The 25466-nt window shown below is 29.3% G+C and overlaps 6 protein-coding genes, 1 long non-coding RNA gene and 2 pseudogenes across 8 annotated transcripts in view; 8 read left to right on the top strand and 1 right to left on the bottom strand.

Moving 5' to 3' along the window:
• Nucleotides 1-1675: 1675 nt before the first annotated feature.
• Nucleotides 1676-5050, top strand: LOC105432528 (uncharacterized). Its single transcript, XM_089072286.1, has 3 exons — nucleotides 1676-1968; nucleotides 2686-3373; nucleotides 3802-5050. Exons 1-3 carry the CDS (start codon nucleotides 1837-1839, stop codon nucleotides 4140-4142), a joined length of 1161 nt encoding a protein of 386 aa, XP_088928412.1. The 5' UTR covers nucleotides 1676-1836; the 3' UTR covers nucleotides 4143-5050.
• Nucleotides 5051-5224: 174 nt separating this feature from the next.
• LOC105432529 (odorant receptor 22c-like) lies at nucleotides 5225-7247 on the top strand. The gene is made up of 3 exons (XM_011647379.3): nucleotides 5225-5381; nucleotides 5613-6327; nucleotides 6907-7247. Exons 1-3 carry the CDS (start codon nucleotides 5238-5240, stop codon nucleotides 7245-7247), a joined length of 1200 nt encoding a protein of 399 aa, XP_011645681.2. The 5' UTR covers nucleotides 5225-5237.
• A 1015-nt stretch (nucleotides 7248-8262) lies between these two features.
• Nucleotides 8263-10035, top strand: LOC105432476 (odorant receptor Or2-like). Its single transcript, XM_011647302.3, has 3 exons — nucleotides 8263-8406; nucleotides 8770-9481; nucleotides 9695-10035. The coding sequence occupies exons 1-3, from the start codon at nucleotides 8263-8265 to the stop codon at nucleotides 10033-10035; spliced, it is 1197 nt and encodes a 398-aa protein (XP_011645604.3).
• A 626-nt stretch (nucleotides 10036-10661) lies between these two features.
• LOC105432530 (odorant receptor 10-like) lies at nucleotides 10662-13039 on the top strand. The gene is made up of 4 exons (XM_025219686.2): nucleotides 10662-10832; nucleotides 11132-11486; nucleotides 11594-11962; nucleotides 12145-13039. Exons 1-4 carry the CDS (start codon nucleotides 10662-10664, stop codon nucleotides 12483-12485), a joined length of 1236 nt encoding a protein of 411 aa, XP_025075471.2. The 3' UTR covers nucleotides 12486-13039.
• Nucleotides 13040-13283: 244 nt separating this feature from the next.
• The window catches only part of LOC148937965 (uncharacterized), a 46978-nt gene continuing 34795 nt past the window's right edge, over nucleotides 13284-25466 (bottom strand). The window contains exons 1-5 of one of the 2 annotated variants that reach the window (XR_016138255.1): nucleotides 17505-17974; nucleotides 15132-15366; nucleotides 14631-14763; nucleotides 14351-14559; nucleotides 13284-13549 (exon numbers count right to left, since the gene is read on the bottom strand). This is a non-coding gene — a long non-coding RNA (uncharacterized LOC148937965). Of the gene's footprint in view, nucleotides 13550-14350; nucleotides 14560-14630; nucleotides 14764-15131; nucleotides 15367-17504; nucleotides 17975-25466 lie in introns of those variants that run through there. The other variant, XR_016138251.1, reaches the window with a different exon arrangement.
• LOC148937969 (odorant receptor 22c-like) lies at nucleotides 13719-15453 on the top strand. Its single transcript, XM_089072304.1, has 3 exons — nucleotides 13719-13862; nucleotides 14125-14833; nucleotides 15113-15453. Exons 1-3 carry the CDS (start codon nucleotides 13719-13721, stop codon nucleotides 15451-15453), a joined length of 1194 nt encoding a protein of 397 aa, XP_088928430.1.
• Nucleotides 16790-19664, top strand: LOC112552986 (odorant receptor 2a-like). Its single transcript, XM_089072334.1, has 3 exons — nucleotides 16790-16927; nucleotides 17469-18157; nucleotides 18806-19664. The coding sequence occupies exons 1-3, from the start codon at nucleotides 16790-16792 to the stop codon at nucleotides 19155-19157; spliced, it is 1179 nt and encodes a 392-aa protein (XP_088928460.1). The 3' UTR covers nucleotides 19158-19664.
• Nucleotides 19692-22047, top strand: LOC112552983 (uncharacterized; annotated as a pseudogene).
• Nucleotides 22254-24557, top strand: LOC112552984 (uncharacterized; annotated as a pseudogene).

The raw sequence follows: 25466 nt of genomic DNA, 5'->3' as shown, positions 1-25466 counted from the left end.
TCGATTGGTAATTTTTTTAATATAATAATTATCACATTGACAGATATATTGTTATATGGAATTATTCTTTTCTTAGCAATTAAGAAATTGTAGAAATTGTATATTAAGAATTGTAAATTTGTTCAATGTGGAAATGAATAAATTTTGTTGCAGATGCGGATAACAATTATAAATGAAACAGATAAATTTGCCTCTGAAACAATCTAATAATATTAGATTATTTTAGAATTTACAAAATATATAAAAGAACATAGGAATTTATAAATTTTCATTTTAATTAATAGCTATTTTCGTATTAATTGGAAATATGATGGTTGTATATAGTATATATATATATATATATATGTTTATAGTATATATATATATATATATATATATATATATATATATATATTATATGCAGTTTTTAATAATTATAACTGTTTATAAAATGTTCTTGCATGACAGCTGATAATACAATACGGTCTATTAACGTTAGGTACGCTAGATGACTTTAGATAAACATCTGATGTTCCCATCTGATGCAGACATTACAGCATCGCAACGCCATGAACGATCTAATCGGACAATATTCCGCTAATAATGCCAATTGCAATGAATGAACGTTTGGAATTGCGGCAGTGAAAATTACCGTTATCGAGATCGAGTTAATACTGCCAGTTTTTATCCAGGTCATGGTATGTAAATTACAGCTGTGTGATGTGTTTCCTTTTTGGAGTCCAACGAAATGCCTCGCGACCCAGCTGAAGGAATTCGGATACCGGATAGAGGTAAAAGTCTTACCGAATAAAAAAATATCTCATTCGATCTTCCCTTCTCGCAATGTCGTCGTAACAGATTGGAGTTTCTCCGGTTAAAACCGGCTTCGATACACACAACAGATACACATAAAAGCCTCTTTCGGCGGACAGTCGATGACCCCGCGAGGAATTAGGGAACGTGCGTCCGATGAAGGTGATGCTGGCCTTCTCAACTCCGGATATCAAGGTCGCCTGTACATCGCGCCCGACGTGATGTGAAGTGGTCCATGGAAATAGAGAGAAGAGACGTTTAACCGGTTACGAGCTGTGACTGGCTAATTTTTGAGTAACCGGCGATTATAGCCCGTTGATATCCTGTTTATTCTGTCCAACTAATTGATACTTCCAAGTTAGAGTAATAAATTTCTAATATTTTCAGCGACGAAGAATAATACCAATTTTTTCTAAAAGAATTCCAGCACTCTCAAACTGTACAGATGCAATCGTGATATCAGTTGCAATTTTGTAACTTTTTCTGCTTCTTTTTATATAAAAACAAAGATATAATATGCAATTTTAAAGAAAGAACTAAAGTTAGATGATATATATTTTTAATTTAAAAAATTTCCAATAAATTATATACTGCAATAAATATGTCGTAATTTTTCAACGTCCGTTTATTTCGTATGACATATGCTTCGCAGTTCATAAATAAGAAATTATAGAGGAAATTCTAGTTTCTCCACAACACACAGATATACCTACGTATATCTTCCATAAAAGACAAAAGATTTTAAGATTCGAATATGTTTACAAGAGACAAGAAACTCGCGATCAATATAATATACGGACGATGATTCACCGCGTAGGTACCTCAAGGTAGTGGTTTTGTAGATTGCGATATTCGTAGCGTGCGACTTTTTTTCAAGAAAAGATCTTCTCGCTACATTCCGCGGTGTCTCGTGAAAAGTCAGCGGCTGGGGACGGTCGCACGTAAATAAAAGATGCAATACGCGTATCTTCGAAAAAGATACTTCCGCGTGCCTCGCCTTAATCTAACGATCGCATATTTGCAACGGAAGTCCTCAGATTCAGAATGATCTTCCATAGAGATGTTACAGTAACATTGTCAGTGCACAGATTTTTCCTTAGTTGCGTCGGCATCTGGCCTGTGAGAGAGAAGAACATTTTTATGGATCTCAGATGGATTATCGCCGTAGTTTTAGAAGCAAGTAGTTTTAGAAGCAAGTTTTAGATGAATCACTTCTTATGTGATGTGTAAATTATTTCTTTTTATAAATATTATACATTATTTTAATAAAATAATGTATATTATTTTAATGTTATAATTAATTTAAATATTTTAGCGAGACGCTCAACGAGAAGACAGTAAATTTTAGTAAATTTTATTTATGCTCATTCGCTGTATTTAAATATTCCAATTGTATATTTTAAGCATATTCCTCTATTTGTATTGTCAAAAATTCCTAATGTGATTTTTATGCAGATGTTATCGAAAACTTATATAATTCTACGTCACATACAGTTATCTCGAATATTAAATTCTTTTCATATCTATAATTATCGTCCGGCAAAATCGCATTTGAAATGTTGATGAGGATAATAAATTTCGAATTCTATATTCATATTTTTATAAATTTTTATACATCTTAATGTATAAAATAATCAATTTCATACATTTACTAATTAATGTAATACTGAAGAGTCAATAAATTTTATCGTCATGCCTGTTATTATTTTTTGTCCACTCCTCTCTCTTTCTCTCTTTATACTATAGAAAATATTTTCTAATCTATAATCATATATATATATATATAAAACTGTTCTATGAAATATGTATATATATATATATATATATATATAAAAGTTTTTTTTAATAACTGACTGTTACAATATATATAATTCTTTATTATGATTTTTTTAGGTGATTCCAGTGAGTATTTATCTCACCGAAATCTATCTACACTGTAATGGTGCGAAAAAGAGCTTCGATTGGATAACACCTAGTGCTGCCGGCATGTTAGCTCTTACGAGACTAATCACACCGCGTATCCATCGAGAAGAACTAGTCGAGATAGTCACCTCCATGATGGACGACTGGGTCATGCAGAAAGATAAAAAAATTCGTTGGGTCATGAAGAAATATGCAACAATGTCGACACGCGTGACGGTGCTTACCTTCATTCTGGTGGGCATCATAGTGGCTGTTTATATCGCTATGGCGATATCGGCAATTACCGCGAAAATAGAACAGTTTGATAACAACAATGTGAGCACAAGCCATAAGGATGGAACTCAGTCATGCGTATTTCATAGCGCATCGTCGCATCAAGCGTTTATGATCGTTCAGGCGATGCAAATGTTCGTCACTGGTGTACTAACTTTTGGTACTACCAGTTTCTTCTTCGGATTAGCCATGTATCTATGCTCCCAATTCGATGCGTTGAGTATTAAATTATCCGAATTCCAAATTAACACGGCGCATCGCGCGATTGCCGAAGCGGTCCAAAGGCATTGTCACCTTATCCGGTTAGCCGAGTGTATGGAAGAATCGTTCAATGCAAGTGTTTTGGTATATTTGTTCGTGACCAGCACTCTCATGTGTATAGATGGTAATGCACCTTTAAACAGAAAATTGTAAATTTGAAGACTCCTTTAAAAACAAAATTTCTAATCATGGGATTTATTTTCAGTCTTTAAATTCTAACATAGTATACTTTATAAAAATAACTTTTTATTTGAAAAAATAAAATTATTTATGCTTTATTATCAAATAAATATATAAATATATAAATTAATATGACTCTAAGGTGCGAATCTCTACATGCGATGACATTTCAATAAGTTTGTATTGGCTTTATATTAAATTGATAAATTTTTGGAAATAAAAAATTAATTATTTTATAAACTAAAATGTAAAATATAAATATTTTCAAGTTTTCCTTTTTGTAAATCTAATTTGCAATCTTCATAATATAATGTCAATTCATATCATGCCTGTTCTAGTAAAAGTTGAATATTTTTAATATTTTTTTTGCAGGCTACATGTTAATTGCCTCATTACCTATTGGCGATCTGCCTATGATTATACATAGCGCTAGTGTTTTACTTCTTATGTTGATTCAACTGTCGTTCTATACATTCGCTGGTGATTATTTGGAGATGAGAAGTAGTGCATTGTCTTATGCAACTTACGATTGCAACTGGTACGAGCTACCAGCCAGTACGGCCAAGAATTTTCAGATTATTCTAATGCGAGCCAGTATTCCCCATCAACTAACAGCCGGAAAATTTGTGATTATGAACATGATAACGTTTAAAGATATCTTAAAGTCCACAGCCTCGTATCTTTCGGTTTTGCGTATTATGTTAGATGAATAAATAATATATACATTGTTGAAAATGCGCAATATTATTAATTATTTATGTTGCAATATTGTTGATAACATTTTCTTCACGATAAACTTACATAAAATTTGTAGATTAAATTAAAATAACTTAAAAGAAAGTTTTTAGTTGTATTTTAATTTTAGAAACACGCATGGAATATCACGATATTTTAATACAAAAATTTCCCCTTTTTTCTTTAATATTCAATATTTTATATTTCTTATCCCTTTTGCTTTTAGAGAGTTACTTCAGGTCATGTCAATGGCACAAAACGATAGAGTAACGTTCTGTAGTAAAGAAAATCGTAAACTGCATGTATACTGCGTTATACGATATATATTTCGATTTCGGTTAGGATTACAATGTAGGAATTGAAATGTATCATTATTTTTGTATTTTCCTTTACGAAAGGAGTTTTTGCTCCAAATAAAAGGGACGATTGTGCTGCATTGCATATCGTATTCAAGCAAAAACATTCTTGTGTATTATGGGCTGTAATCAGCAAAATTTTAAAAGTTTGTGTAACAACTCTAAATCACAAAGCAACACATCGTATAGAAATATATAATTTCGCTGCGTCGATTCTGTTTCCGTGTAGCGTAACGTCGTTCCGCGTGAATAAAAGATCAAAGGGAAACGCCTCGCCCTCAACGACATGGGTAGTGAGGCTTTGCTTATCGCACGCCAGTCAGTCCGGAACTTAGCTAACGCACAGTGAAAAAGAACCGAATAAATCTTTATCGAAAAAAAACGAATATCAGTAAATTCGCTGGATTTGTGCGTGATAATTATTTATAATTATAATTAGAGCATTAAATTGATTTTTGATTAATATATATTTAATAAAATAATTTACTTTTTTTATCGTCCATTAAAATATTGTTTAACTCTACAAGTCTACGAATATAGCGCGTTTAATTGTAAACCAATTATGTTATTCCTTTGTAACATTACTGTATTATTTCGAATAGAACTAAATAACTGAAATTTTGATTTATATAAGAAAATAAAATACATCTGTAAGTCTGATTTTTCAATTAATTCTTAGAAAGGGAACGTATAGTGACATCTTGACAAATATTAATAATGAACGAAACAAAAGAATGGAACGAAAAATCTCATTACGCTCTAAGCGTTTATAAGAGAGTTCTTGGTATAATTGGAGTCTGGCCTTTGACTGCGGGAGAATTTAAATCAATCGCACGGTGTTCCTTAGCGATCTTGCTTCAGGTAAATAATATTACAAAGATAATTAATTATCTACATAATTAACAATCCGGATAAAATTAAAGATATCTTCATATCATATCACTCATTCTTTTTTGATCGTATCTTTGTTTCCGTTTTTTAAACGATTTTTTTAAACAAGAATATTTTACAAGGCATTTTAAGACTTACTAGGAGTAATTAGCAATTCAAAATAAAGAAATCGCGAATTAACGCGATCCCCTCGGCGACTAGATAAGTACTATCGGCAGCCTGTCTCTGGAAGCGTACCGACAGTGCCTCGGCACCGAAGATATGATGGAGGCTTTTCTAATGGACCTCTCGTCTGTCGTCAGCCTCTCCAAACTTCTCGTGATCCGCTTTACTTGGAGGCATACTTATGTCTTGGTAACTTCTCTTATCGATGACTGGTCGATATCCCGGGATTCCCGACAGCGAGAGATCATGATGAGATACACCCATGTTGGCAGGATCGTATCCTTAACGATATTATACCTGGGCTACGCATCGGGCGTCTCGTTCCTTTTCATGGCCGTGCCGTTCGACCGTTTGATACCCTGGCTCAATATGACTAAAACAATGAACGATAATGACACTATGGTGTCGACGTATTTCTTGGCGACCTATTGCGTTTTCGGATCGTTGCCTATGACCGTTCATGTTTGCGTCTTGTTGCTGCAAGTGGCGCAAATCTTCGTCAACGCCACATCACATTGCGGAAACGATGGTTTCTTCTTTGGTCTCGCGATGCACTTATGCGGTCAATTTGAGGTACTACAAATGGATTTTGCCCGCATCGAAGTGGAAGAGCGAGCCTGTAAAAGGAAGATACGGATGCTAATCAACAGGCATTCCCATCTGATAAGCTTGGCTGATAGTTTCGAATATGCTTTCAACATGGCCATCTTCGCACAATTATTAATGAGCGTACTGCTGCTTTGTGTGGAGGGTATTTCGTTTTATTTAAATTACGTAATCCATATTCCTTATTATACACATTCTATAAAATAGTCTACAACTCGTCTTTGTTTAACAAAAATAATTGTACTTTATATTAAAATTTGATATTAATTAGTTTTATATAATAAACATATTATTATTTATTAAAGTATATATAATTCTAATACATGTTTACAATTTTTTTATACAATTTTATTTTTTCAATTCCAATTATATCATTTACATTAAATTACATTTACATTAACTTGATAATATAACTATATATACATATATCTCTTATTTAGATATTCTCTAGATAAAACAATAAATAAAACAAATATGTACATATGAATGTTACATTTATACATGCCAAGTTCATTTGGAATAAATATTTAAAAAATTATATTATTGCAAGTAAAAAATTTCAGTAAAAAATTTCTTAAACAAAACTTTCAGATTTTGAAGATAAAATACTTGGAATAATATTATTAATGTTATTTTAGTAAATATTATATATTATTATAAATACAATAAAATATTGAAATTATATCATACCTGTCTATAATAATTCAAAGTTACTTACTTTCAGGTATGCAATTGATAATTTCATTGAAGTTGAACGATAATATCGCAGCAATAAAACATGTTGTCTTGATCTTGACGATGCTGGTGCAACTGTATCTTTATTGTTATGCTGGCGATCAATTGGAGTATATAACTGGCAAGATCGGGTACAGTGTTTACAACAGTCCCTGGTACAATTTTGATGTAAAGATAATGAAAGATATGCCCATGATAATGTTTCGAGGAAGAATACCTCATCAAATAACAGCTGGGAAATTCCTGCGGATGAATTTATTTTCATTCAAAGAAATTCTCAAAGCTACAGGCTCTTATCTCTCTGTCCTCAGAGTGATGATAGATGTGTAATATTGTCACATGATCACAAATTATAAGTGATATCTTCAAGACGATGTTTTCTATTTTCATTTTCTTCAGTCTTGCATACGAATAATCTTATATATATTTATGTGCGATACTGATTGAACATATTTTGCTAAAATAAGAATCATGATCAAAGCTCGAATGTTTATGTTTGTTATGATGCGCAATATAATAAAACGCGCAATATTATATCTTGACTATCATTAACATATGTTAAAATAACAAATTCATGAAATTGTTGCTGGTTCGTTTCTCAGAATAACCTTTAGAAGGGTTCCTTCTAATTTTCCTATTCCGAAGAAAATAAAAGTAAACGAATTTATATATCAATATCAATATTAGTATGTTGCAAAAAAGATTTTTGTTATAATATTATTTAATATATAACGGTCATGTTCTGAGAAAATAGTAAAACAATATTAATGTCATAGTTCTTATATTTCCCCATTACAATTTTTTCCTATATTATATAAAGACTTTCCTTTTTTTTTCTTTTTATATCTATCTAAAATCAATGTACAAATTTTTTCCTTGAGAGTAACAGTCTCAGAAAGATTTCTTAGAGAGCTATTTGTATATTTTTTATTTATCGCAGAATGGAATATATAAGCGGCTATAAGTCTATTATTACAGATATTAGTACACATCATCGAGGACAATATTTTGTTACCGTATAATTTGTACAAATACGTATGCAAGTGGAAGCTATACTTGCATTTTTCAAGAAAGTCACGAAAGCCGCGGGACTGAATAATGAATTAGAAAAAAAATCCAGTTGGTCGGTTACACCACGAAGGGTTGCTTTAAGCATTGTCTGTACTTGTACCTATCACAATCGAATATTGAACGATGCAGTTATTGTGGAAGAACGTAGACAAGGAACTACAAGTGCTTTCGGGAAGCGGATTTGGAGGAGACACTTGAAAGATTCAGTGCAACAGTCGGCGAACGAAATAAATAAAGGATTCGTCGCAAGCGTCAAGTTCTAAAACATATGAGAATGGAATCAGACATGAATTGGAATACAGATACTGAAAAAGTTTTGAAATTTCATAAACATTTCCTTGGCATAATTGGACTTTGGGTATTAGATGAAAAGAGTGTATTCTCAAAAATTCGATGGTTTATATCGACAATGGTGGAAGTAAGTTATGCTTTTTTACAAATATTCAATATCATTTGTATTCTTACATATCCATATGTGTACTTGAATCTTTCTGTTACAAATAATAAGTGTGATACATTTATTTATGTATTTATTGTATTTATGCATTGTATTATGTCTTTTTACAGAAATATATTAATATATTTTAGACATCCCCCCCCTCCACACACACACACACACACACAATATATATATATATATATATATATATATATATATATATATACAATATACCCTATATATATATATATATATACAATATTACATATATTATATATGCATTACGAATGAAATAAAAAACGTTGTACTAAAACGCAATATCTTCTTCTATTTGTGAATTAGATGAGTACATCGGTCACTTTATCACTAGAAATGATTCGACATTGTAATGGTCACGAGGATGCTATGGATGCCTTTTTAGTAGGGTCATCATCAATAATCAGCATGGTAAAACTACTCTTACATCGTGTATATTGGAGACAAAAATCCATTTTGGTGAAATCAATTATTCGTGATTGGACTTACGTGGAAAATTCTCACTCGCGTGATATTATGTGGAAGTACGCGTACATAGGTAGAATGGGTTCCTCGACATTCTTCTACTTCGGTTGTGCCTCGGTCATGTCCTTTGTCACCACTCTCGTGCTCGCCAATATCGATCTACCCTGGATCTCTGAAAAGCAGATGTACAATGAAACGCACGAAAGAAAATTGATGTTAGCAGCCTATTGTACATTTGGAAAGTATACATCTTCTTTTGCTTACTGCGCAATTGAAATTCTGCAGTTCGTACAGATTCTCGTTAATGGCATCTCGCAGTGTGGAAACGATGGGTTCTTCTTTGATCTCACGATGCACATATGCGGACAATTCGCAATTCTTCGAACAAACTTCAGTAAATTGGGTAGCGAAGACTTTTTGTACCGCAGCAAATTCGACATCTTGTTGAAGAGACATTATCGTCTTATATGTTTGTCACATTGTCTCGAGAGAGCATTCACCCTGGTCATCTTGGCACAAGTGTTGATGAGCGTCCTTGTCTTGTGTGTAGAAGGTAGACGTTATTTTAAATAAACAGTAATCAAATTTGTCATTGTAGAAGTTCTGGAACATATATTACGATAGATATATTCCACTAAATTTATTTGCAATTTACAATTCACATTTATTAATTAGCTACTCCATGTCAAAACACTATGTCAAAAGTAAAAAATTTACAAAATTCCTAAACATATCACTAATTATGTTTATGGTGTCGTACTTTTAGGTTTCCTTTTACTTTTCTCGCTTAAAACGAATGACTCTATTACCGCAACAAAACATGGCGTTTTCATTGTTTCACTGTTGGTGCAACTTTTTCTCTACTGCTTTGCCGGACAGACGTTGGAGTATCAATCGCAAGGATTGGCTCACGCAATCTATAACTCATCATGGTACACTTTTGATGTGAAGATGATGAAAAATTTACCACTGATAATTCTTCGGGCAGCTAATCCTCAGCAGTTGACTGCAGGAAAATTCGTAGCAATGAATTTTATGACTTTTAAGGAAATTTTGAAGGCTTCCGCCTCATATTTATCAGTATTAAGGGTAATGATGGACACGTGAGTAGAAATCTTTTTAGCAGAAAAGTAGATGATTTAGTTTTTTCTTTTATAAATTACTTCAACTATACAGCTAATATTTCATAAGCAATTGTAATTATTAACAAACATGTTTCTGTAAATGGTAACAAATAAAGATATGTAATATGATAAAATGGCAAAATTGTTTCTTAATTATATTTATTGTAAATACAAAATCATTATAAAGACATTTGAGCCAATGTTGAGGCACAGTATATATAAAAATTAAGAAAAATTGTTAAAGTAATTATATAATATTACAAATAATTTCTATTAAATTTTATTTATTGCAATAAAATAAATACATATGATAAATAAAATTAATATTTGGGATGATAAAATTACTAGTTTCACAAAATTTATCACTGTTCTGACAGAAGTGACTACAGAAGTTAGCGAAGGAATGTAAAGACATATGCACCGATCTCTTTTTGCATATATTTTACCGGTACATAGGAAGAATTCTGCGCAAGTTCATAAAACATGAGTTCGACGAAATAATAAGCTAATATAGTGCAATTGATAACGTAAGATAATACTTGATAAGAGCAATCGTAAATCGATGACGAAATTTAGTTTGTAACAACTGAACGAAGTAGTTTCGAATGGATGATCATTCGAGTTCTTCCGCTCGCTAGAATGACGGATAAACGTTGGAATGATGACATCGCTTATAGTTTCTTTACTCATAGAATATTCTTAAGAATATATGGTTTGTGGCCATTGCAAACGCAGACAGTATTCACGAACATACGATGGAACTTATTTTTGATTGCACAGGTACGTACAAGAGGGATGGCAGTATAGCATATACGAACAAGAAACGCGCAAAAAATTGAAACTTGCGGAGTAATTTCATAAGCAATTTTTTTCTAAATATTTAACTTGAAGAAATATAATTTTTCTTCTTAACATTTACTTTTTCTGTTCAATAGATGCTTATTATAAAACATAAAAAATTTATTACACTTATTTATTTTTTTATTCATTTATTTATTGCATTATTGTATTATTCTTTACATTTATTAGTACTTGTGAACATTATTAATTTCTAAATAGTCAAAAGAATTGTTATTTAGTTTATGATATTACCTTTTCTGCTGGTGGATTCTTTTTGGAGTGATCAGAATGCTGGCTCAAATATAGAAAATATATTATATTTCACGTCCACGGTGACCGGAATCATTAAAAATGTATGTGTCAGAATTAATAAAAAAAAACTGGCTACGAACATTAATGCTGCAATCGATGATTGGTTGTCTGCTAAGGATAATAAAGAAACTCAGATGATCATGAAGAAATATGCGCTTAAAGCCAGAATGCTTACTTTCACGTTATTATACTCAGCAGTCGGGTGCGTTAGTATTTACGTACTTGCCATCGTATTTATAAATTTGCAACAGATATACTTTATGGATAAGAACTTAGTGGATGGTAAAATTTGTTTGTACTCATTATTGTGTTGTTAATGATTTAATCTTATAATCTAATTGTAGACTAAACAATTGTAACGTTACATTTTTTATTCTTATAATATGCAGCTAATACAACAAATTGGATACTTTTTATTCCATGTGGTCCATTGAGTAAGTCAATCAATGGTTTACAGTTCGTGATAATCCTGGTTATACAGATTCTTCAGACAATCTCACTATGTATTATATTATCTATCGTTGATACTTTCTTTTTTACTATGACAATACATCTTGCTGGTCAACTTGAAGTGCTTAGAAAAAAATTTACAACTTTTGCAAATGAACCCGACACCGAGGCAAATTATCGAAAAAAATTCGTCAGTTTGATTAATAGACATAGCAAATTAACGGAATTTTATCAAAATTTGGAAGACACCTTTAACTTTCTTATATTATCTCAACTTGTATCAACGACGATTATGATTGCATTAGTAGGTAATGTATATCAAAATTCCATATCTTATTTCTTACGTTATACAAAATATCTTTGTGTAAAATCACACAGACAACATATATACATATAAAAATTAGAATTTAAATTAAATCAAATTTACTATTTTAATTTTATTTATCTTGGCTTATACATACTTGTACTAAAATAGAATGCTTATTTTTAGGAATGCGCATAAATCTGTGTATAAACGAGAAAAATCATATTGAACTAACAAAGAGTGTGCTTGTCCTGAACTACTTATTTATGCAGTCATTGATATTTACCTATGCCGGTGACTTCCTGCAAACGAAAAGTGAAGATATATTTCATGCGTTATACGCAACTTCCTGGTTCACGCTTCCTTTAGCGTTGATGAAGGACCTGCATTTTGCGATGATGAGATCAAGTGTTTTGCTTCGTCTAACCGGCGGAAAATTTTTCTATGTTAATCGTGAGACCATGATGTACATGCTTAAGACGTCGGCTTCGTACGTTTCAGTTTTACGAATAGCATTAAGAAACTAATGCTCAATAATATTCATATGTATGCGTGCATCGTATGTATGCGTATATATGAAATGAGAATGAAAATTTTTTGTTATAAAAATTCAGATCATATAAAATATGTAAATATATTTTATTAATATTTTATTAATAGTATTTTAAAACATATGCAACAAAGAAAAAGGATATCTATAAAGCATATATAACTAATTATTTGATTAAATAATTTGACTTAATTATTTGATTAAGTCATTATGTTTATATCGCAATTGAAAAAAGAATTCAACGATTTTGTAGAATTTTATTCTGGATAATATATTTTCAATTTACTCAAATCTATCATTATTTAATCATAATCATAATCATGATCTATCATCATAATAAATAATTAATGTATTATAAAATATTATATGCTTTAATTAGTTTTGTCTTATTCATTTTTCTTCACAAAGTTTCTTTTATTTTTGTGACAGTTTGCTATATCTATATTTTTTCCATAGCAAATTTTTTTATATAAATTACATTACTACATTGTTTCCTATACAAGATTTTGCCGGAGAAATTTAAAAATATGAGAAGACGCTCTCTGAATTATTAACGTAGAAAAATTTTCGTTATTATTACTTAATTTATAATATTTCTATCGTAAAAAGATATAGCATCAAAAGATATAACATCACATTTTTTCTATACAGTTCTTTTACCTCAATATTCTAATATTTTTCACTTTTTGTATTTTATTTGTACTCTTCCACTTGAGAAAAAAAATATATAAATTATTTCTTCAGAGAATGATAGGACGACAAATTCAAGAAAATGTTCCACTGTCGCAACCATAAATTATTTATTTATCAGTAAATATAACTTAAGCGGTTATAAATCTATTATTTCAAAAACTGAATAGGTATCGAGAACAATGTCGCATCATGTGTAACCATATTATTTGTACATATGGAAAAGCAAATTATATTTCCGTTCTTAAAAGAAATGATGAAAGCTGAAGATATGAATAATAAATCAGGAAGAAATCCAGAGAAGTCCAGCCCCACGAGGGGTTGTCGCAGCGAAACAAATGCGGATTATACCTATGACAAATCGTGTATCATATGCAGTTATTGTAGAGAAATGAAGGATTACATTTGCTTCTAGCGAGGAACAAACTAAAGAAAAGCTCAATATTGAGTATATAATATAATTATAATAAATATTGGATAAAATAAATTGGAAAAAATTGCAGTCTTAAAATACTTGAATATGACATCGACTGTGAAATGGAATGCTAATATTGCATACGTTTTAATGCTTTATAAACATCTTCTTGGTTTAATTGGACTTTGGGTACTAGATGAAAAAAAAATATTTTCAAGAATTCGATGGTTTTTGTCGACATTGGTGGAAGTAAGTTATATTTTTAAATATTATTAAAAATAACTTATATTATTAAGATTTTAATTCTATTTTCACATTTTTCTTTTAAAATCTAAAATAATAAATTTTATCCATATCATACATCTTGTTTAATTGATGACCTTTTGATACACTAAAATTAAAATTTCTTATAAATATTAAATCATATGTTACCAAATGTAATTTAATAAAGCTAGAATAAAATATTTATGCAAGACTTTAATGACATTATTTTATAAATTTTATAAATTAGTTGAGTGCAACAATCAGTCTGTCATTAGAAGTTATTCGACATTGTCGTGGTCATGAAGATGCTTTGGATGCTTTTTTATCAGCAAGCACGTCAGTGATTAGCATGTCAAAACTACTTTTGCATCGTGTAAATTGGAAACACAAATTAATTTTAGTGGAATCCATCATCTATGATTGGACTTTTGTGAACAATTCTTATTCGCGCAATATCATGTTGAAGTACGTACGTAGAAGTAAGTTAGGTACTTTGGTTTTCTTTTATTTTGGATGCGCTTCTTGTGTATTCCTCTTTTCACCCTTTATATATGCCAATTTCGATTTGCTTTGGACTTCTGAAGAACAGATTTTCAACAAAACAAGCGAAAGGAGATTACTTTTAGCAGCTTATTGCGTCTTCGGAAGTTACACATCTCTTACATACGGTTTTGTTGAAATCCTGCAAACATTACAAATTCTTGTCAACTGTCTCTCTCAATGTGGAAATGACGGATTTTTTTTCGTTCTTACAATGCACGTATGCGGACAATTTGAAGTTCTCAGAATGAACTTCTCTGAAATAGATGACAAAGTATTTTTTAGTCGTAACAAATTTGATGTTCTGTTGAAGAAACATCGTCGCCTCATTTATTTGGCGCATCATCTGCAAAAAGCATTCAGTTTGGTCATTTTATTACAACTTTTGATGAGTGTCCTTCTATTATGCGTTGAAGGTATATATTTTATTTTAAATGAATTATAATTTACGTTTTTATAAAAATCCTAGGACAATATAATATAATGTAGCGCTAATCTATTTAATAATTTTTTATATAAAAAATATATAAAAACTGAAGAAATATAAATCAAGTATTTCTATAATATCTTCGCTTCTGACTTAAAATTACGAAATAAATATACAGAATGAAAACCAAAAAAATTGCAAAAAATCCATTATTATATATATTATATATTATATTATATATATTATATATATATATTATATATTTCAGGTTTTCAATTAATACTCACACTTTCAATGCATAATACATACGCTGCTATGAAACATGTTCTTTTTATCGCTGTGTTGCTAATACAGCTTTTTCTTTATTGCTTCGCCGGACAGACATTGGAATTCCAATCACAAGGACTGGCTTTTGCGATTTATGATTCACCATGGTATACTTTTGACATAAGCATAATGAAGAATTTACCGTTGATGATCCTTCGAACAACTCATCCTCATCAGTTAACAGCAGGAAAATTTCTAGCAATAAATTTCGTAAGCTTTAAAGAAATTCTGAAGGCTTCCGCCTCGTATTTATCTGTATTAAGGGTAATGCTAGAAACGTGAATCAGAATTCTTTTAAAAAAAAATATTTTTTTGTCGCGTACGTTGCCTTAATTATATAATTAAATATATTTTTAAAAATATAATACTTTTCTATCTTTTCTGATTGAGTTTAAATTACTTTTTTTAATTATAATATAAATAAGATCTTTTATATGTAAATAAAAGAAAAAAAAATATATATATAATATGTTATCGTTATCAACTACATAATAAGAGATAATGTAAAAGAAAAAAATAATTTATAAAAAGTTATATTTTGTTTAGCATTACTTATAATTCATGTTATACTTCAATGAATGAATAGCATTTTTGGTTAACATAACAATAACTTGAATAGATCTATTATACATATCACTATATACATTATCACTATTGTAAAAATTTATGAACATTGACAAATTAGTAAAATAATCATAAAATGTTGAAAATCAAGTAATTAGAATAAAAACAAAAAATTGTTATACAAAATTTTAATTATAATTACAATTATTACAAGTGTTATTCTCGCTTGTGTATTATCACCTATGATTGGATAATGTGAATTTCAAATATAAATTATATTAAAAAAAGAAAGAAAGAAAAGTATTTTTAAAATTTTTATTGGAGTTTATAGAGTTAAAATAAATTTTTACTTCGGAGTTGTATCCTCATATTTTAAAGGAATTTTCATCCAACAAATATAAACCAATATTTTAGCAGCGTTATTGTATTAAAACAGATACATATATAAAGAAAAATGTTTATACCACCTAGAAGGCGAAATATAAAACACGTTTAGGTTTTATTAATAACATAATTCGAAAATCAAATGTTTCTTTTGAAAACTGTACCTTTATATTTTAAGGACTTTTTATCGCCTGTTGTTGAACTTTTATGATAGTCTCTCTTTACAAATAGATATGCATTAGTTCAAAGAGTACCGAATAGCAATTCCATGCATTGCATTTCCCGGAAAATTAATAAATTGCATGATATTGAAAGTTCTGCTTACCGGTATTTTTTTTATGCACATCGAACAATTTAAGGGATACCACAAAATTGTAAGACAATGATACGATGACCGGGCAATTTGCCGAACCATTCTTCAGCATCTTTAAACATGTATATGCGCGAGAGTAATACGCGATGTTGCTATATTCTATCGATCGATAGTTAATAGAATAAGAGAGAGGATGAGTGATCAAAGAAGAGATGTTATATATGCGAACACCATAGTGCTCAGTTCGCATGATAAATTGATTAATGAAGAGTATATTAATGTTTAATTGCTTTGATATATACTATTAAAGATGTAAATCGGCACGATCAACTTGAAATTACTTTGTGCGTTTCAAAAATGGTGTACTGGAACCAGGATGCTGTTTATGCGCTGTCGAGTTACAAAGTTTTGGCTTGGCCTGAGGTAGGAGTTCGGCCAATTGATGATGATATCTTTTATTCAAAGATACGTTGCATTTTTGCAATCGTAAGCGAGGTGAGAAAAACTTGCATTTCTGAACATTCATATATATACATATATGTATGTATTATAATACAATATTATTAAAAACCATACTAATTATATATTGTCTTTAAGAATTTATAATAAAAAACTATTTATATAGTAAATAAAAGAAAGTATATAAATATATTTAAGATTTATTATGCATTTTACATATTAAGTAAAAAACTACATGCATATACAATGTATATCTTTTATTTTAACAATGCATCTGTAAATACACTTTTAAAGTCATTATATGACATATCATTATATTATATTTTTAATGCAAAATGTGTATTATATATATTAATTTTATATATATATATATATAAACGTACATCATTTTATATAAATATGTATATATAAAAATATATTAAAAAAAAAATTAAAATTTAGAAAAGATTAAATCTGTTAAATAAAAAGAATTACATTTTTTATGCAATATATTACGCAAATATATAGATTAGAAAATTATAAAATATAAAATTATAGATAACATTTTTTAATCGATTTTAACAATCTATAATTTTAGATTTTGCTAAGAATAACACTGTTAATGGATGTCTACCTTGCTTGCGAGAACTCCTCTGAAGATCCGATTGATACATACGTAGTGGCCTCAAGTGCAATATTGGTATTCATCAAACTCACCCTGCTGCGGATGCAACGATCCACACTTTCAATCAATTTATACGCCGCCATTCAGGATTCGTGTAGTGTTGAAGATGCGAGATCACGTGAAATTATGATCCAGTATGCACTCACGGCGAGAATAATTTCTCTGTCCCTGTTTTATTCCGGATTCTTCGCTTTCACATTTTATTTATTGAGACTTTTACCCTTCGTAAACGCAACTGCCAACGGAAGGATGTATTTTCTTCCAATGTCTTGTCTCTTTGAATCCATCTCCAATCTTCAATATGTCCTCATTACGTTCTACCAGGTAATTCAGTTGTTCATCGCATATGCTGGAAATTACTGTACGGAGGGAATTTTTGTCGGTATCACGATGCATCTGTGTGGCCAACTCGAACTTTTAATGATCGATTTTCAGCGGCTCGATCATAGCAAATACAAACGTCAGAGGGGCAACATTATCGAAGGATTTGTCATTAGACATCGACAATTGATAAAACTTACGGAAACTCTCGAAGATTCTTACAGTATAATCATTTTTGCTCAGATTTTTACCAGTGCCATTTTGATATGTATAACAGGTAAGCCCAAAAGTACTTTTATGATTTCTTTATGTCTAAGAGAACTTATGATATTCAAAAGAAACATATATATCTAATTATATCTAATATATCTAATTTCTTCTTGTTCAAAAGTAAAATTTTAAAATTTATGATATTTTATTAATTTTAAGAAATATTAATCTTCAATTAATATTCAATTAATATATAAACGGTGTAAAAGAAAAATATAAAAAGTATGACAATTATTATATAAATTTCTGAAAAAATTATTATTTTAATTACAATATTATAAAACGCATATTTGGATATTAAGGTACAATTAAATATTATATTAACAATTATTTTTTTTACAATATGATATATTTACGTATTGCAGGGAAATCGATGTATTAATTAGTTTCTCTTGAATTTCATATGCATAGAGACAATGGTTGCGTTCAGAAGAAAAAATAACTTTACAAATAAAATTTTTTATGATTGGTTTTTACATTTAGATCTAGTGAGGAATTAAGGGAGAACCAATCGTACTAAAGAATTTTATAATATTTGTAAAACTTTTTTTTGCCAAACGCAAGCAGAATTAGCTATACATATTTTAATTGAAATAATATTTTAAAACAAATTTAATTCGAAAAAAATCAATCGGAGAATAAAATGTATTAATTTAAAGCTTTAGACTCATCGAATCTTTTCACATTAATGACACAATTATGATAGTAAAAAGTATTGTAATAATCGTCATGTTGCTGCAATGTTTCTTGTATTCATATGCGGGGGATAATTTGAGAGATCAAAGCGAAGCCTTGTCATTTGCGCTTTATGACAGCAATTGGTATGATTTTTCGCCCAACGATGTAAGAGATCTGGCATTTATTATGATAAAAACAAATATACCCATTCGTTTGACCGTAGGAAAATTTTTCTACGTTACACGTGCTACTTTCACGGACATTTTAAAAAGTGCGGTATCCTACTTATCCGCTTTGCATGTTATGATTGAAAAACAAGAAACAAACAATTAAATTTTTCTATATTAATATTAAAGATTAATATTAAATATTAAATATTATTCAAAAAGAAACTTCAGAAATTAAATATTAAATATTATTCAAAAAGAACTTGAAACAATATTGAATTTTTTAGTTCTATTAAATAATTTTTAATTAACGTTGCATAAAAACTTAATATTCGTTAAAAAAATATTACAACAATTAGAAAAGCTTCTAAAATTCCTTAATATATAAAATAGTATCCTGCGATAAAACATCATAAACGTAAAAATAATGTAATAATAAATATATTTGTTTAAAATTGATTCAAATTTGTCAAACGATAGGTTTTAATATATAAAATTACTTACTTGTAGCATATAATCTTTTAACCAGTTTTATAATTTTTAATTTAGACCTGCAGAACAAAATGTAAAAAATAATCCATTTAGCTACAGATGTACTTTTATTTTTAGATGAAAAAAATATATTTGTAACTTAAAAATTGGCAAAATAAAATAACATAAAAGATAAGCATATATATAAAGTACTTTTCCTTTGACAGTTTGTGTACAGTAAAATAAAAACTATCGTTCAATAAGTGACAATTTGAAAACAACATTGTCTCGATTCTTCCTAAACATCCTGAATACTTTTGGGTAACAGCACAATTTTCTATACTTTGCGATAATACGTTAAGTATGTAGAAACTACATTTCAAGCTAAATAAAAAATGAATCGGAATATATGCGTTGTATCGATGCACTCAGCATGCCGGTTATTGACAGCAGTTACAGTCATTATCTAGACCCGATGGCAAGTGAACAATGGAAAAATGACGTCGCATACGCGATGACCCCTTTTAAAATAATATCGTGGCCCATCGGCGTCTGGCCACTTCAAGTTTATAACGTTTATTCGTTTATACGATGTGTCTTGGGTACCTTGTCCGCGGTATGCACCTCTTGAATTCAGTCTCGATGATCACTGGTAACACGATCATTTGAAGACAACCAATTTCTATGTTGATATCATATCATCTGAAAACATGTCAACAGGCCCTCATGGTCGTCATGCCTTCCATCGAGATCTACTTGGGCTGCACTAACACGGAGACAAACGTAGACTGTCTTATGCTAATCTGTTGCGGAATACTTGGTATGGTGAAGACAATATGGTTCCGTATTTATGCAAGAAATTTGACTAACAATTATGGTTCTGCTGTGAATGATTACTTGACGATTGAAAATACGAGGGAACGCGCCATCATGCGGAAACACGCTTTCATGGGAAGGTTTCTCCTCTGTTTAATTTTAGGCTTCGCTTATATTAGTTGTGTGATATATGCGCTAATCCCTCTACTGGATGATGATGAAATTGAGCAGGTTAACATAACAAATGAAGATATTACGCTGGAATATCCAATGCCATCAAAATGCACTATAAAATATTTGAATACTTCAATGAACATGTATAGAATCTTTTGTCTCATTGAAACTATCGCCTTAATACTAGCCAGTACTACTAATCATGGTAATTTTTTTTATTATTTGATATCTGTGAATACTTTTTTGCTTAATAATATATTTAAAAAAAATAGCAATTTTTGTTACGAAACACTTGTATATATCTATTTTAGGGGAAATTTTTATTTTTATTATTAATACAAGTTAAATATTTATTATTAGTAAATATATACAAATAATTTTATTGCCTGTCTAATGTAGATTAATGTAGACATTATCAAAACGCACAAATTTTGATTTTTTTGTATTATATAAAAATAATAAAAAAAATTAATTTTATACATTACAATCACACATTCATTTCTTTATTAAATTGTAATTATAATAAAATATTATTAAGATCAAATAAATAATTTTATATCATTTTTATACTTATATATATATATATATATATATATTTATATATTTATATTATTTATATTATATATATATAGATATATATATATATTTATATTATATATATATTATATATATATATATATACACATTTATTTATATAATTATATTATTATTATATTATTTATATAATATATAATAATTAGATTATTATAATTATATATATATATATTATATATATATATTTATATATGTATATAAATGTTTAATAGGCTGTGTATCAATGCGCTTCCTTTTAATAAAGGTAACGACGCTTTGTTTCTGAACATTACATTGCATATTTGTGGTCAAATAAAAATTCTGAAAAACAATTTTCTTAATTTTGATACCAAAAGTCCAGAAATTTATGATCGTTTCACCGTATTAATTAAAAGACACAACTATTTAATAAAACTGACCAGAGAACTAGCCGAAATTATTAGTTTTGTGTTACTGGTAGAATTATTTATTATCAGTATACTTTTATGCATAATGGGTGAATATTATATTACTTATAATTTTTCTATGAAATGTATAAGTTATAAAAATCTCTATTAACTAGATACATTTTTTTCAGGACTTCAACTTATTTTAGCATTAAAAGTAAACAACATTATTATGATTGGGAAAAGTTTAACAGTACTGATTACATTTTTGATACAATTAACTTTATATGGTATTATAGGAAATTATTTGAAATCCCAAATGGAAGAAATAGGGCTTGCTGTGTATCAAAGCGCTTGGTATAATTTTCCTGCTAAATTGACGAGACATTTAGTTTTCATTATTATGCGTTCTGATTCTCCAGTCACTTTGCAAGCTGGAAATTTTATTGTAGTAAATTTAGCAACTTATATGAGTATTTTAAAAGCATCTCTTTCGTATTTATCTGTGCTTCGTGTATTAGTAGAAACGTGAGATGTAACATACATAAATAAAAATAACAGTTTCATGAATTATAAAGATGTGATTTAAACATAGAATGATTTGGATGTAAAAAATGCTCATTAAAATTTGTGTAATAAAATTAGAACCACTATTCAGAATCGTTTGTGTCAAATTAATTTTATGCATTATATAATTATATATATATATATATATATATATATATATATATATATATATATATATATATATATATATATATAGATTATTATTATTATATTAAAACATTAAAATTAGAAAAAATTTCTAAAATATAGAATTACTTACATTTTTATAATGCCTATTCTTTTATTAATCTGTAAACCTTTTCAGTCTATAAAATAAAAAAAATAATACATTTATACAAAATGTAGTTTAATTTTAAATACATTAATTTATATTATTAAATTAAAAAAATATATATTGTGTTAAGATAAGATGTAAGACAATCGGAATTCATAGTAAGCGAAATGTATAAAGTTCTGATAATTCAAACAACAAAAAAAGGTGACTGTCCGACGGAAATGGCGATATAGAAAAAATAGTCATGCAAATTCTTATGCAACTATGCAAATTTTGCTTAAAAGTATAATTCTCTACACTTTATTGTAATATGCTAAGAACATACAGGCAGACTGATAAGCGGTTATCCCAAGCTGAATAAAAAATGATTCGAATAGGAGCATTATGTCTATATACCGAGTGTTTCCAGTAAATGGCATCAGTTACAGTCATTACCTTGACTCAATGGCAAATGAACAATGGAAAGACGACGTCGCATACGCGATGACCCCTTTTAAAATAATATCGTGGCCCATTGGCGTCTGGCCACTTCAAGTTTATAACGTTTATTCGTTTATACGATGTATTTTAGCCACCTGTTGCGCGGTATGCACCTATGAGTTCAGCCTCGACGATCACTGAGGACACAAACAATTTCTATATTGATATCATATGACATGAAAATATGTCAACAGGCTTTAATGATCGTCATGCCTTCTTTTGAGTTCTACTTGGGCTGCACTGACGCGGACACAAACATAGACTGTCTTGAGCTAGTCTGTTGTGGAACACTTGGTATGGTGAAGACAATATGTTTCCGTATTTATGCAAGAAATTTGACTAACAATTATGGTTCTGCCGTAAATGATTACTTGACGATTGAGAACACGAAGGAACGTGCCATCATGCGGAAACACGCCTTCATGGGAAGGTTCCTCTGTTGTTTAATTTTAGGCTTTGCCTACATTGGAGGTTTGATGTATGTGCTAATCCCTCTTCTGGATGTTAAGGAAATTGAGCAAGTTAACATAACAAATGAAGATATCATGTTAGAGTATCCAATACCATCAAAATGCGCTATGAAATATTTCAATGCTCCAGTGAGTATGTATAGAATCTTCTGTCTCGTCGATGCTATTGCGGTAATGATAGCTACTACTACTAATATTGGTAATATTTACTTGCAATTTAATATCTGTATATATTTTTACTTCATAATATGTTTAAAGCCTGTAGCAATTTTTATTACAATGCATTTATATATAGATGTTTATTTCATGTATGAGAAATTTTAATTTTTATTATTTTTGTAATCATTAATGCAGATACCTCTATTCTATTGTCTATTGTTAACACAGATAACTTGAAAAGATAAAAATTTTTTTGTATCAAAGAAATATAAAAATAATATAGAAATTATTAATTTTACTTATTCTAATTATACATATATTTTTTACTAAAACATAATAGAGAATGTTGTTATAATAAAATTAATATTTTTTTACTATTTTTGTACGTGCGTGCATGGTGTGTGTGTGTGTGTGTGTGTGTGTGTGTGTGTGTGTGTGTGTGTGTGTGTGTGTGTGTGTGTGTGTGTGTGTGTGTGTGTGTAAATGTTTAATATAGACAATATAACAATGCGCTTCCTTTTAACAAAGGTAACGACGCTTTATTTCTGAACATTATATTGCACATTTGCGGTCAAATACAAATTCTGAAAATCAATTTCTTTGATTTTGATGTCGAAAGTCCACAAATGTACGATCGATTCAACGATCTAATTAAAAGACACAATTATTTAATAAAATTGACCAGAGAACTAGCAGAAATGATCAGTTTTGTTTTACTGATAGAATTATTTATTATTGGTCTACTTTTATGTGTAATTGGTGAATATTCCATTGCTTGTAGCTTCCATAAAATGTGTGTGTTGTTAAAAATCTCTATTAATCAGATGAAACTCATTTCCAGGACTTCAATTTATTTTAGCATTAAAAGTAAATAATATTATTATAGTCGCCAAAACTATAATTGTACAAGTAACGTTTCTGATACAATTAACTTTATACGGTCTTACTGGAAATTATTTAAAAATTCAAATGGAAGAAATAGGGATTGCTGTATATCAAAGCGCTTGGTACAAGCTTCCTGCAAAATTGGCGAGACATTTAAACTTCATCATTATGCGTTCATATTCTCCAGTCACCTTACAAGCTGGAAATTTCATCGTGATAAATCTATCAACTTATGTGAGCATCCTAAAAGCATCTCTTTCATATTTGTCTGTTCTCCGAGTATTAGTAGAAGCGTGAGATGTAATGCACATAAATAAAGATAAAAATTCCATAAATTACAAATATATAATTTAAATGAAGAATGTCATGGATGTATAAAAATATGCATCAAGTTTTGTGTAATAAAATTACTATTGGTGACTATTATTCATAGTTGTATGTAAAATTAATTTTTAATTAAAATGTTATTAACAATTTTTATATATGTCTTTATGTTCTTCATAAACTTATTATTATTACATTATATGCAGTATATCGAAATTAGAAAAAAAATTCCTATAACCAATTACTTACATTCTTGTTATGCATACTCTTCTATTAATTTGCGAATTTTGTAGTTTATAAAAGTTTTAAAATAAAAGAAGAAAAATAAATCATTTACGCGTATATCGAATTATTTTAATATAAAATAATTTATTACTTAATGGAAAAAACATTGAGTTAAAATAAAATGTAATACAATCGAAGCTCATATAATAAGCGAAATGTATAAAGTTCTATTCGACAATTCAATAAAAAAAATGGTTGTCCAACACAGACGGCGATACAGAAATAGTCATGTAAATTTTTTCACAACTACGTAAATTTCGAAAATATTCTCTATATTTTGTTATAATACGTTAAGAACGTAGAGATAGACTGATAAGCGGTTGCACGAAGCTGAATAAAAAATGAATCGGAATAGGGACTGTCATGTCTATGCACCAAGTGCATTATCAGCCATTGGCATCAGTTACAGTCATTACCTCGACTCGATGGGAAGTGGACAATGGAATGACGATGTCGCATACGCGATGACTCCTTTTAAATTAATATCGTGACCTATTGGTGTCTGGCCACTTCAAATTTATAATATTTATTCGCTAATGCGATGTGTCTTAGCCACTTGTTGCTCGGTATGCATTTGAGTTCAGCTTCGACGAACAGTGACTGTACAATTG

Source organism: Pogonomyrmex barbatus, unplaced genomic scaffold, assembly GCF_055798465.1.
Source record: "Pogonomyrmex barbatus isolate J1 unplaced genomic scaffold, ASM5579846v1 scaffold1, whole genome shotgun sequence".
Taxonomy (NCBI): domain Eukaryota; kingdom Metazoa; phylum Arthropoda; class Insecta; order Hymenoptera; family Formicidae; genus Pogonomyrmex; species Pogonomyrmex barbatus.
This window is presented reverse-complemented; position numbering and strand designations above follow the sequence as displayed.

What these genes read in the sequence shown, in the direction of transcription:
- LOC105432528 (XM_089072286.1), top strand. Translation starts at nt 1,837, where the DNA reads ATGATCTTCCATAGAGATGTTACAGTAACATTGTCAGTGCACAGATTT. An exon ending in TTATCGCCGTAGTTTTAGAA is followed by an intron (nt 1,969 to 2,685) that starts GCAAGTAGTTTT and finishes TGATTTTTTTAG; the next exon opens with GTGATTCCAGTGAGTATTTA. An exon ending in CACTCTCATGTGTATAGATG is followed by an intron (nt 3,374 to 3,801) that starts GTAATGCACCTT and finishes TTTTTTTTGCAG; the next exon opens with GCTACATGTTAATTGCCTCA.
- LOC105432529 (XM_011647379.3), top strand. Translation starts at nt 5,238, where the DNA reads ATGAACGAAACAAAAGAATGGAACGAAAAATCTCATTACGCTCTAAGC. An exon ending in CCTTAGCGATCTTGCTTCAG is followed by an intron (nt 5,382 to 5,612) that starts GTAAATAATATT and finishes CTCGGCGACTAG; the next exon opens with ATAAGTACTATCGGCAGCCT. An exon ending in ACTGCTGCTTTGTGTGGAGG is followed by an intron (nt 6,328 to 6,906) that starts GTATTTCGTTTT and finishes ACTTACTTTCAG; the next exon opens with GTATGCAATTGATAATTTCA.
- LOC105432476 (XM_011647302.3), top strand. Translation starts at nt 8,263, where the DNA reads ATGGAATCAGACATGAATTGGAATACAGATACTGAAAAAGTTTTGAAA. An exon ending in TTATATCGACAATGGTGGAA is followed by an intron (nt 8,407 to 8,769) that starts GTAAGTTATGCT and finishes TTTGTGAATTAG; the next exon opens with ATGAGTACATCGGTCACTTT. An exon ending in CCTTGTCTTGTGTGTAGAAG is followed by an intron (nt 9,482 to 9,694) that starts GTAGACGTTATT and finishes TCGTACTTTTAG; the next exon opens with GTTTCCTTTTACTTTTCTCG.
- LOC105432530 (XM_025219686.2), top strand. Translation starts at nt 10,662, where the DNA reads ATGATCATTCGAGTTCTTCCGCTCGCTAGAATGACGGATAAACGTTGG. An exon ending in ACTTATTTTTGATTGCACAG is followed by an intron (nt 10,833 to 11,131) that starts GTACGTACAAGA and finishes ATTGTTATTTAG; the next exon opens with TTTATGATATTACCTTTTCT. An exon ending in GATTATGATTGCATTAGTAG is followed by an intron (nt 11,963 to 12,144) that starts GTAATGTATATC and finishes GCTTATTTTTAG; the next exon opens with GAATGCGCATAAATCTGTGT.
- LOC148937969 (XM_089072304.1), top strand. Translation starts at nt 13,719, where the DNA reads ATGACATCGACTGTGAAATGGAATGCTAATATTGCATACGTTTTAATG. An exon ending in TTTTGTCGACATTGGTGGAA is followed by an intron (nt 13,863 to 14,124) that starts GTAAGTTATATT and finishes TTTATAAATTAG; the next exon opens with TTGAGTGCAACAATCAGTCT. An exon ending in CCTTCTATTATGCGTTGAAG is followed by an intron (nt 14,834 to 15,112) that starts GTATATATTTTA and finishes TATATATTTCAG; the next exon opens with GTTTTCAATTAATACTCACA.
- LOC112552986 (XM_089072334.1), top strand. Translation starts at nt 16,790, where the DNA reads ATGGTGTACTGGAACCAGGATGCTGTTTATGCGCTGTCGAGTTACAAA. An exon ending in TTTTTGCAATCGTAAGCGAG is followed by an intron (nt 16,928 to 17,468) that starts GTGAGAAAAACT and finishes CTATAATTTTAG; the next exon opens with ATTTTGCTAAGAATAACACT. An exon ending in TTGATATGTATAACAGGTAA is followed by an intron (nt 18,158 to 18,805) that starts GCCCAAAAGTAC and finishes ATTAATTTAAAG; the next exon opens with CTTTAGACTCATCGAATCTT.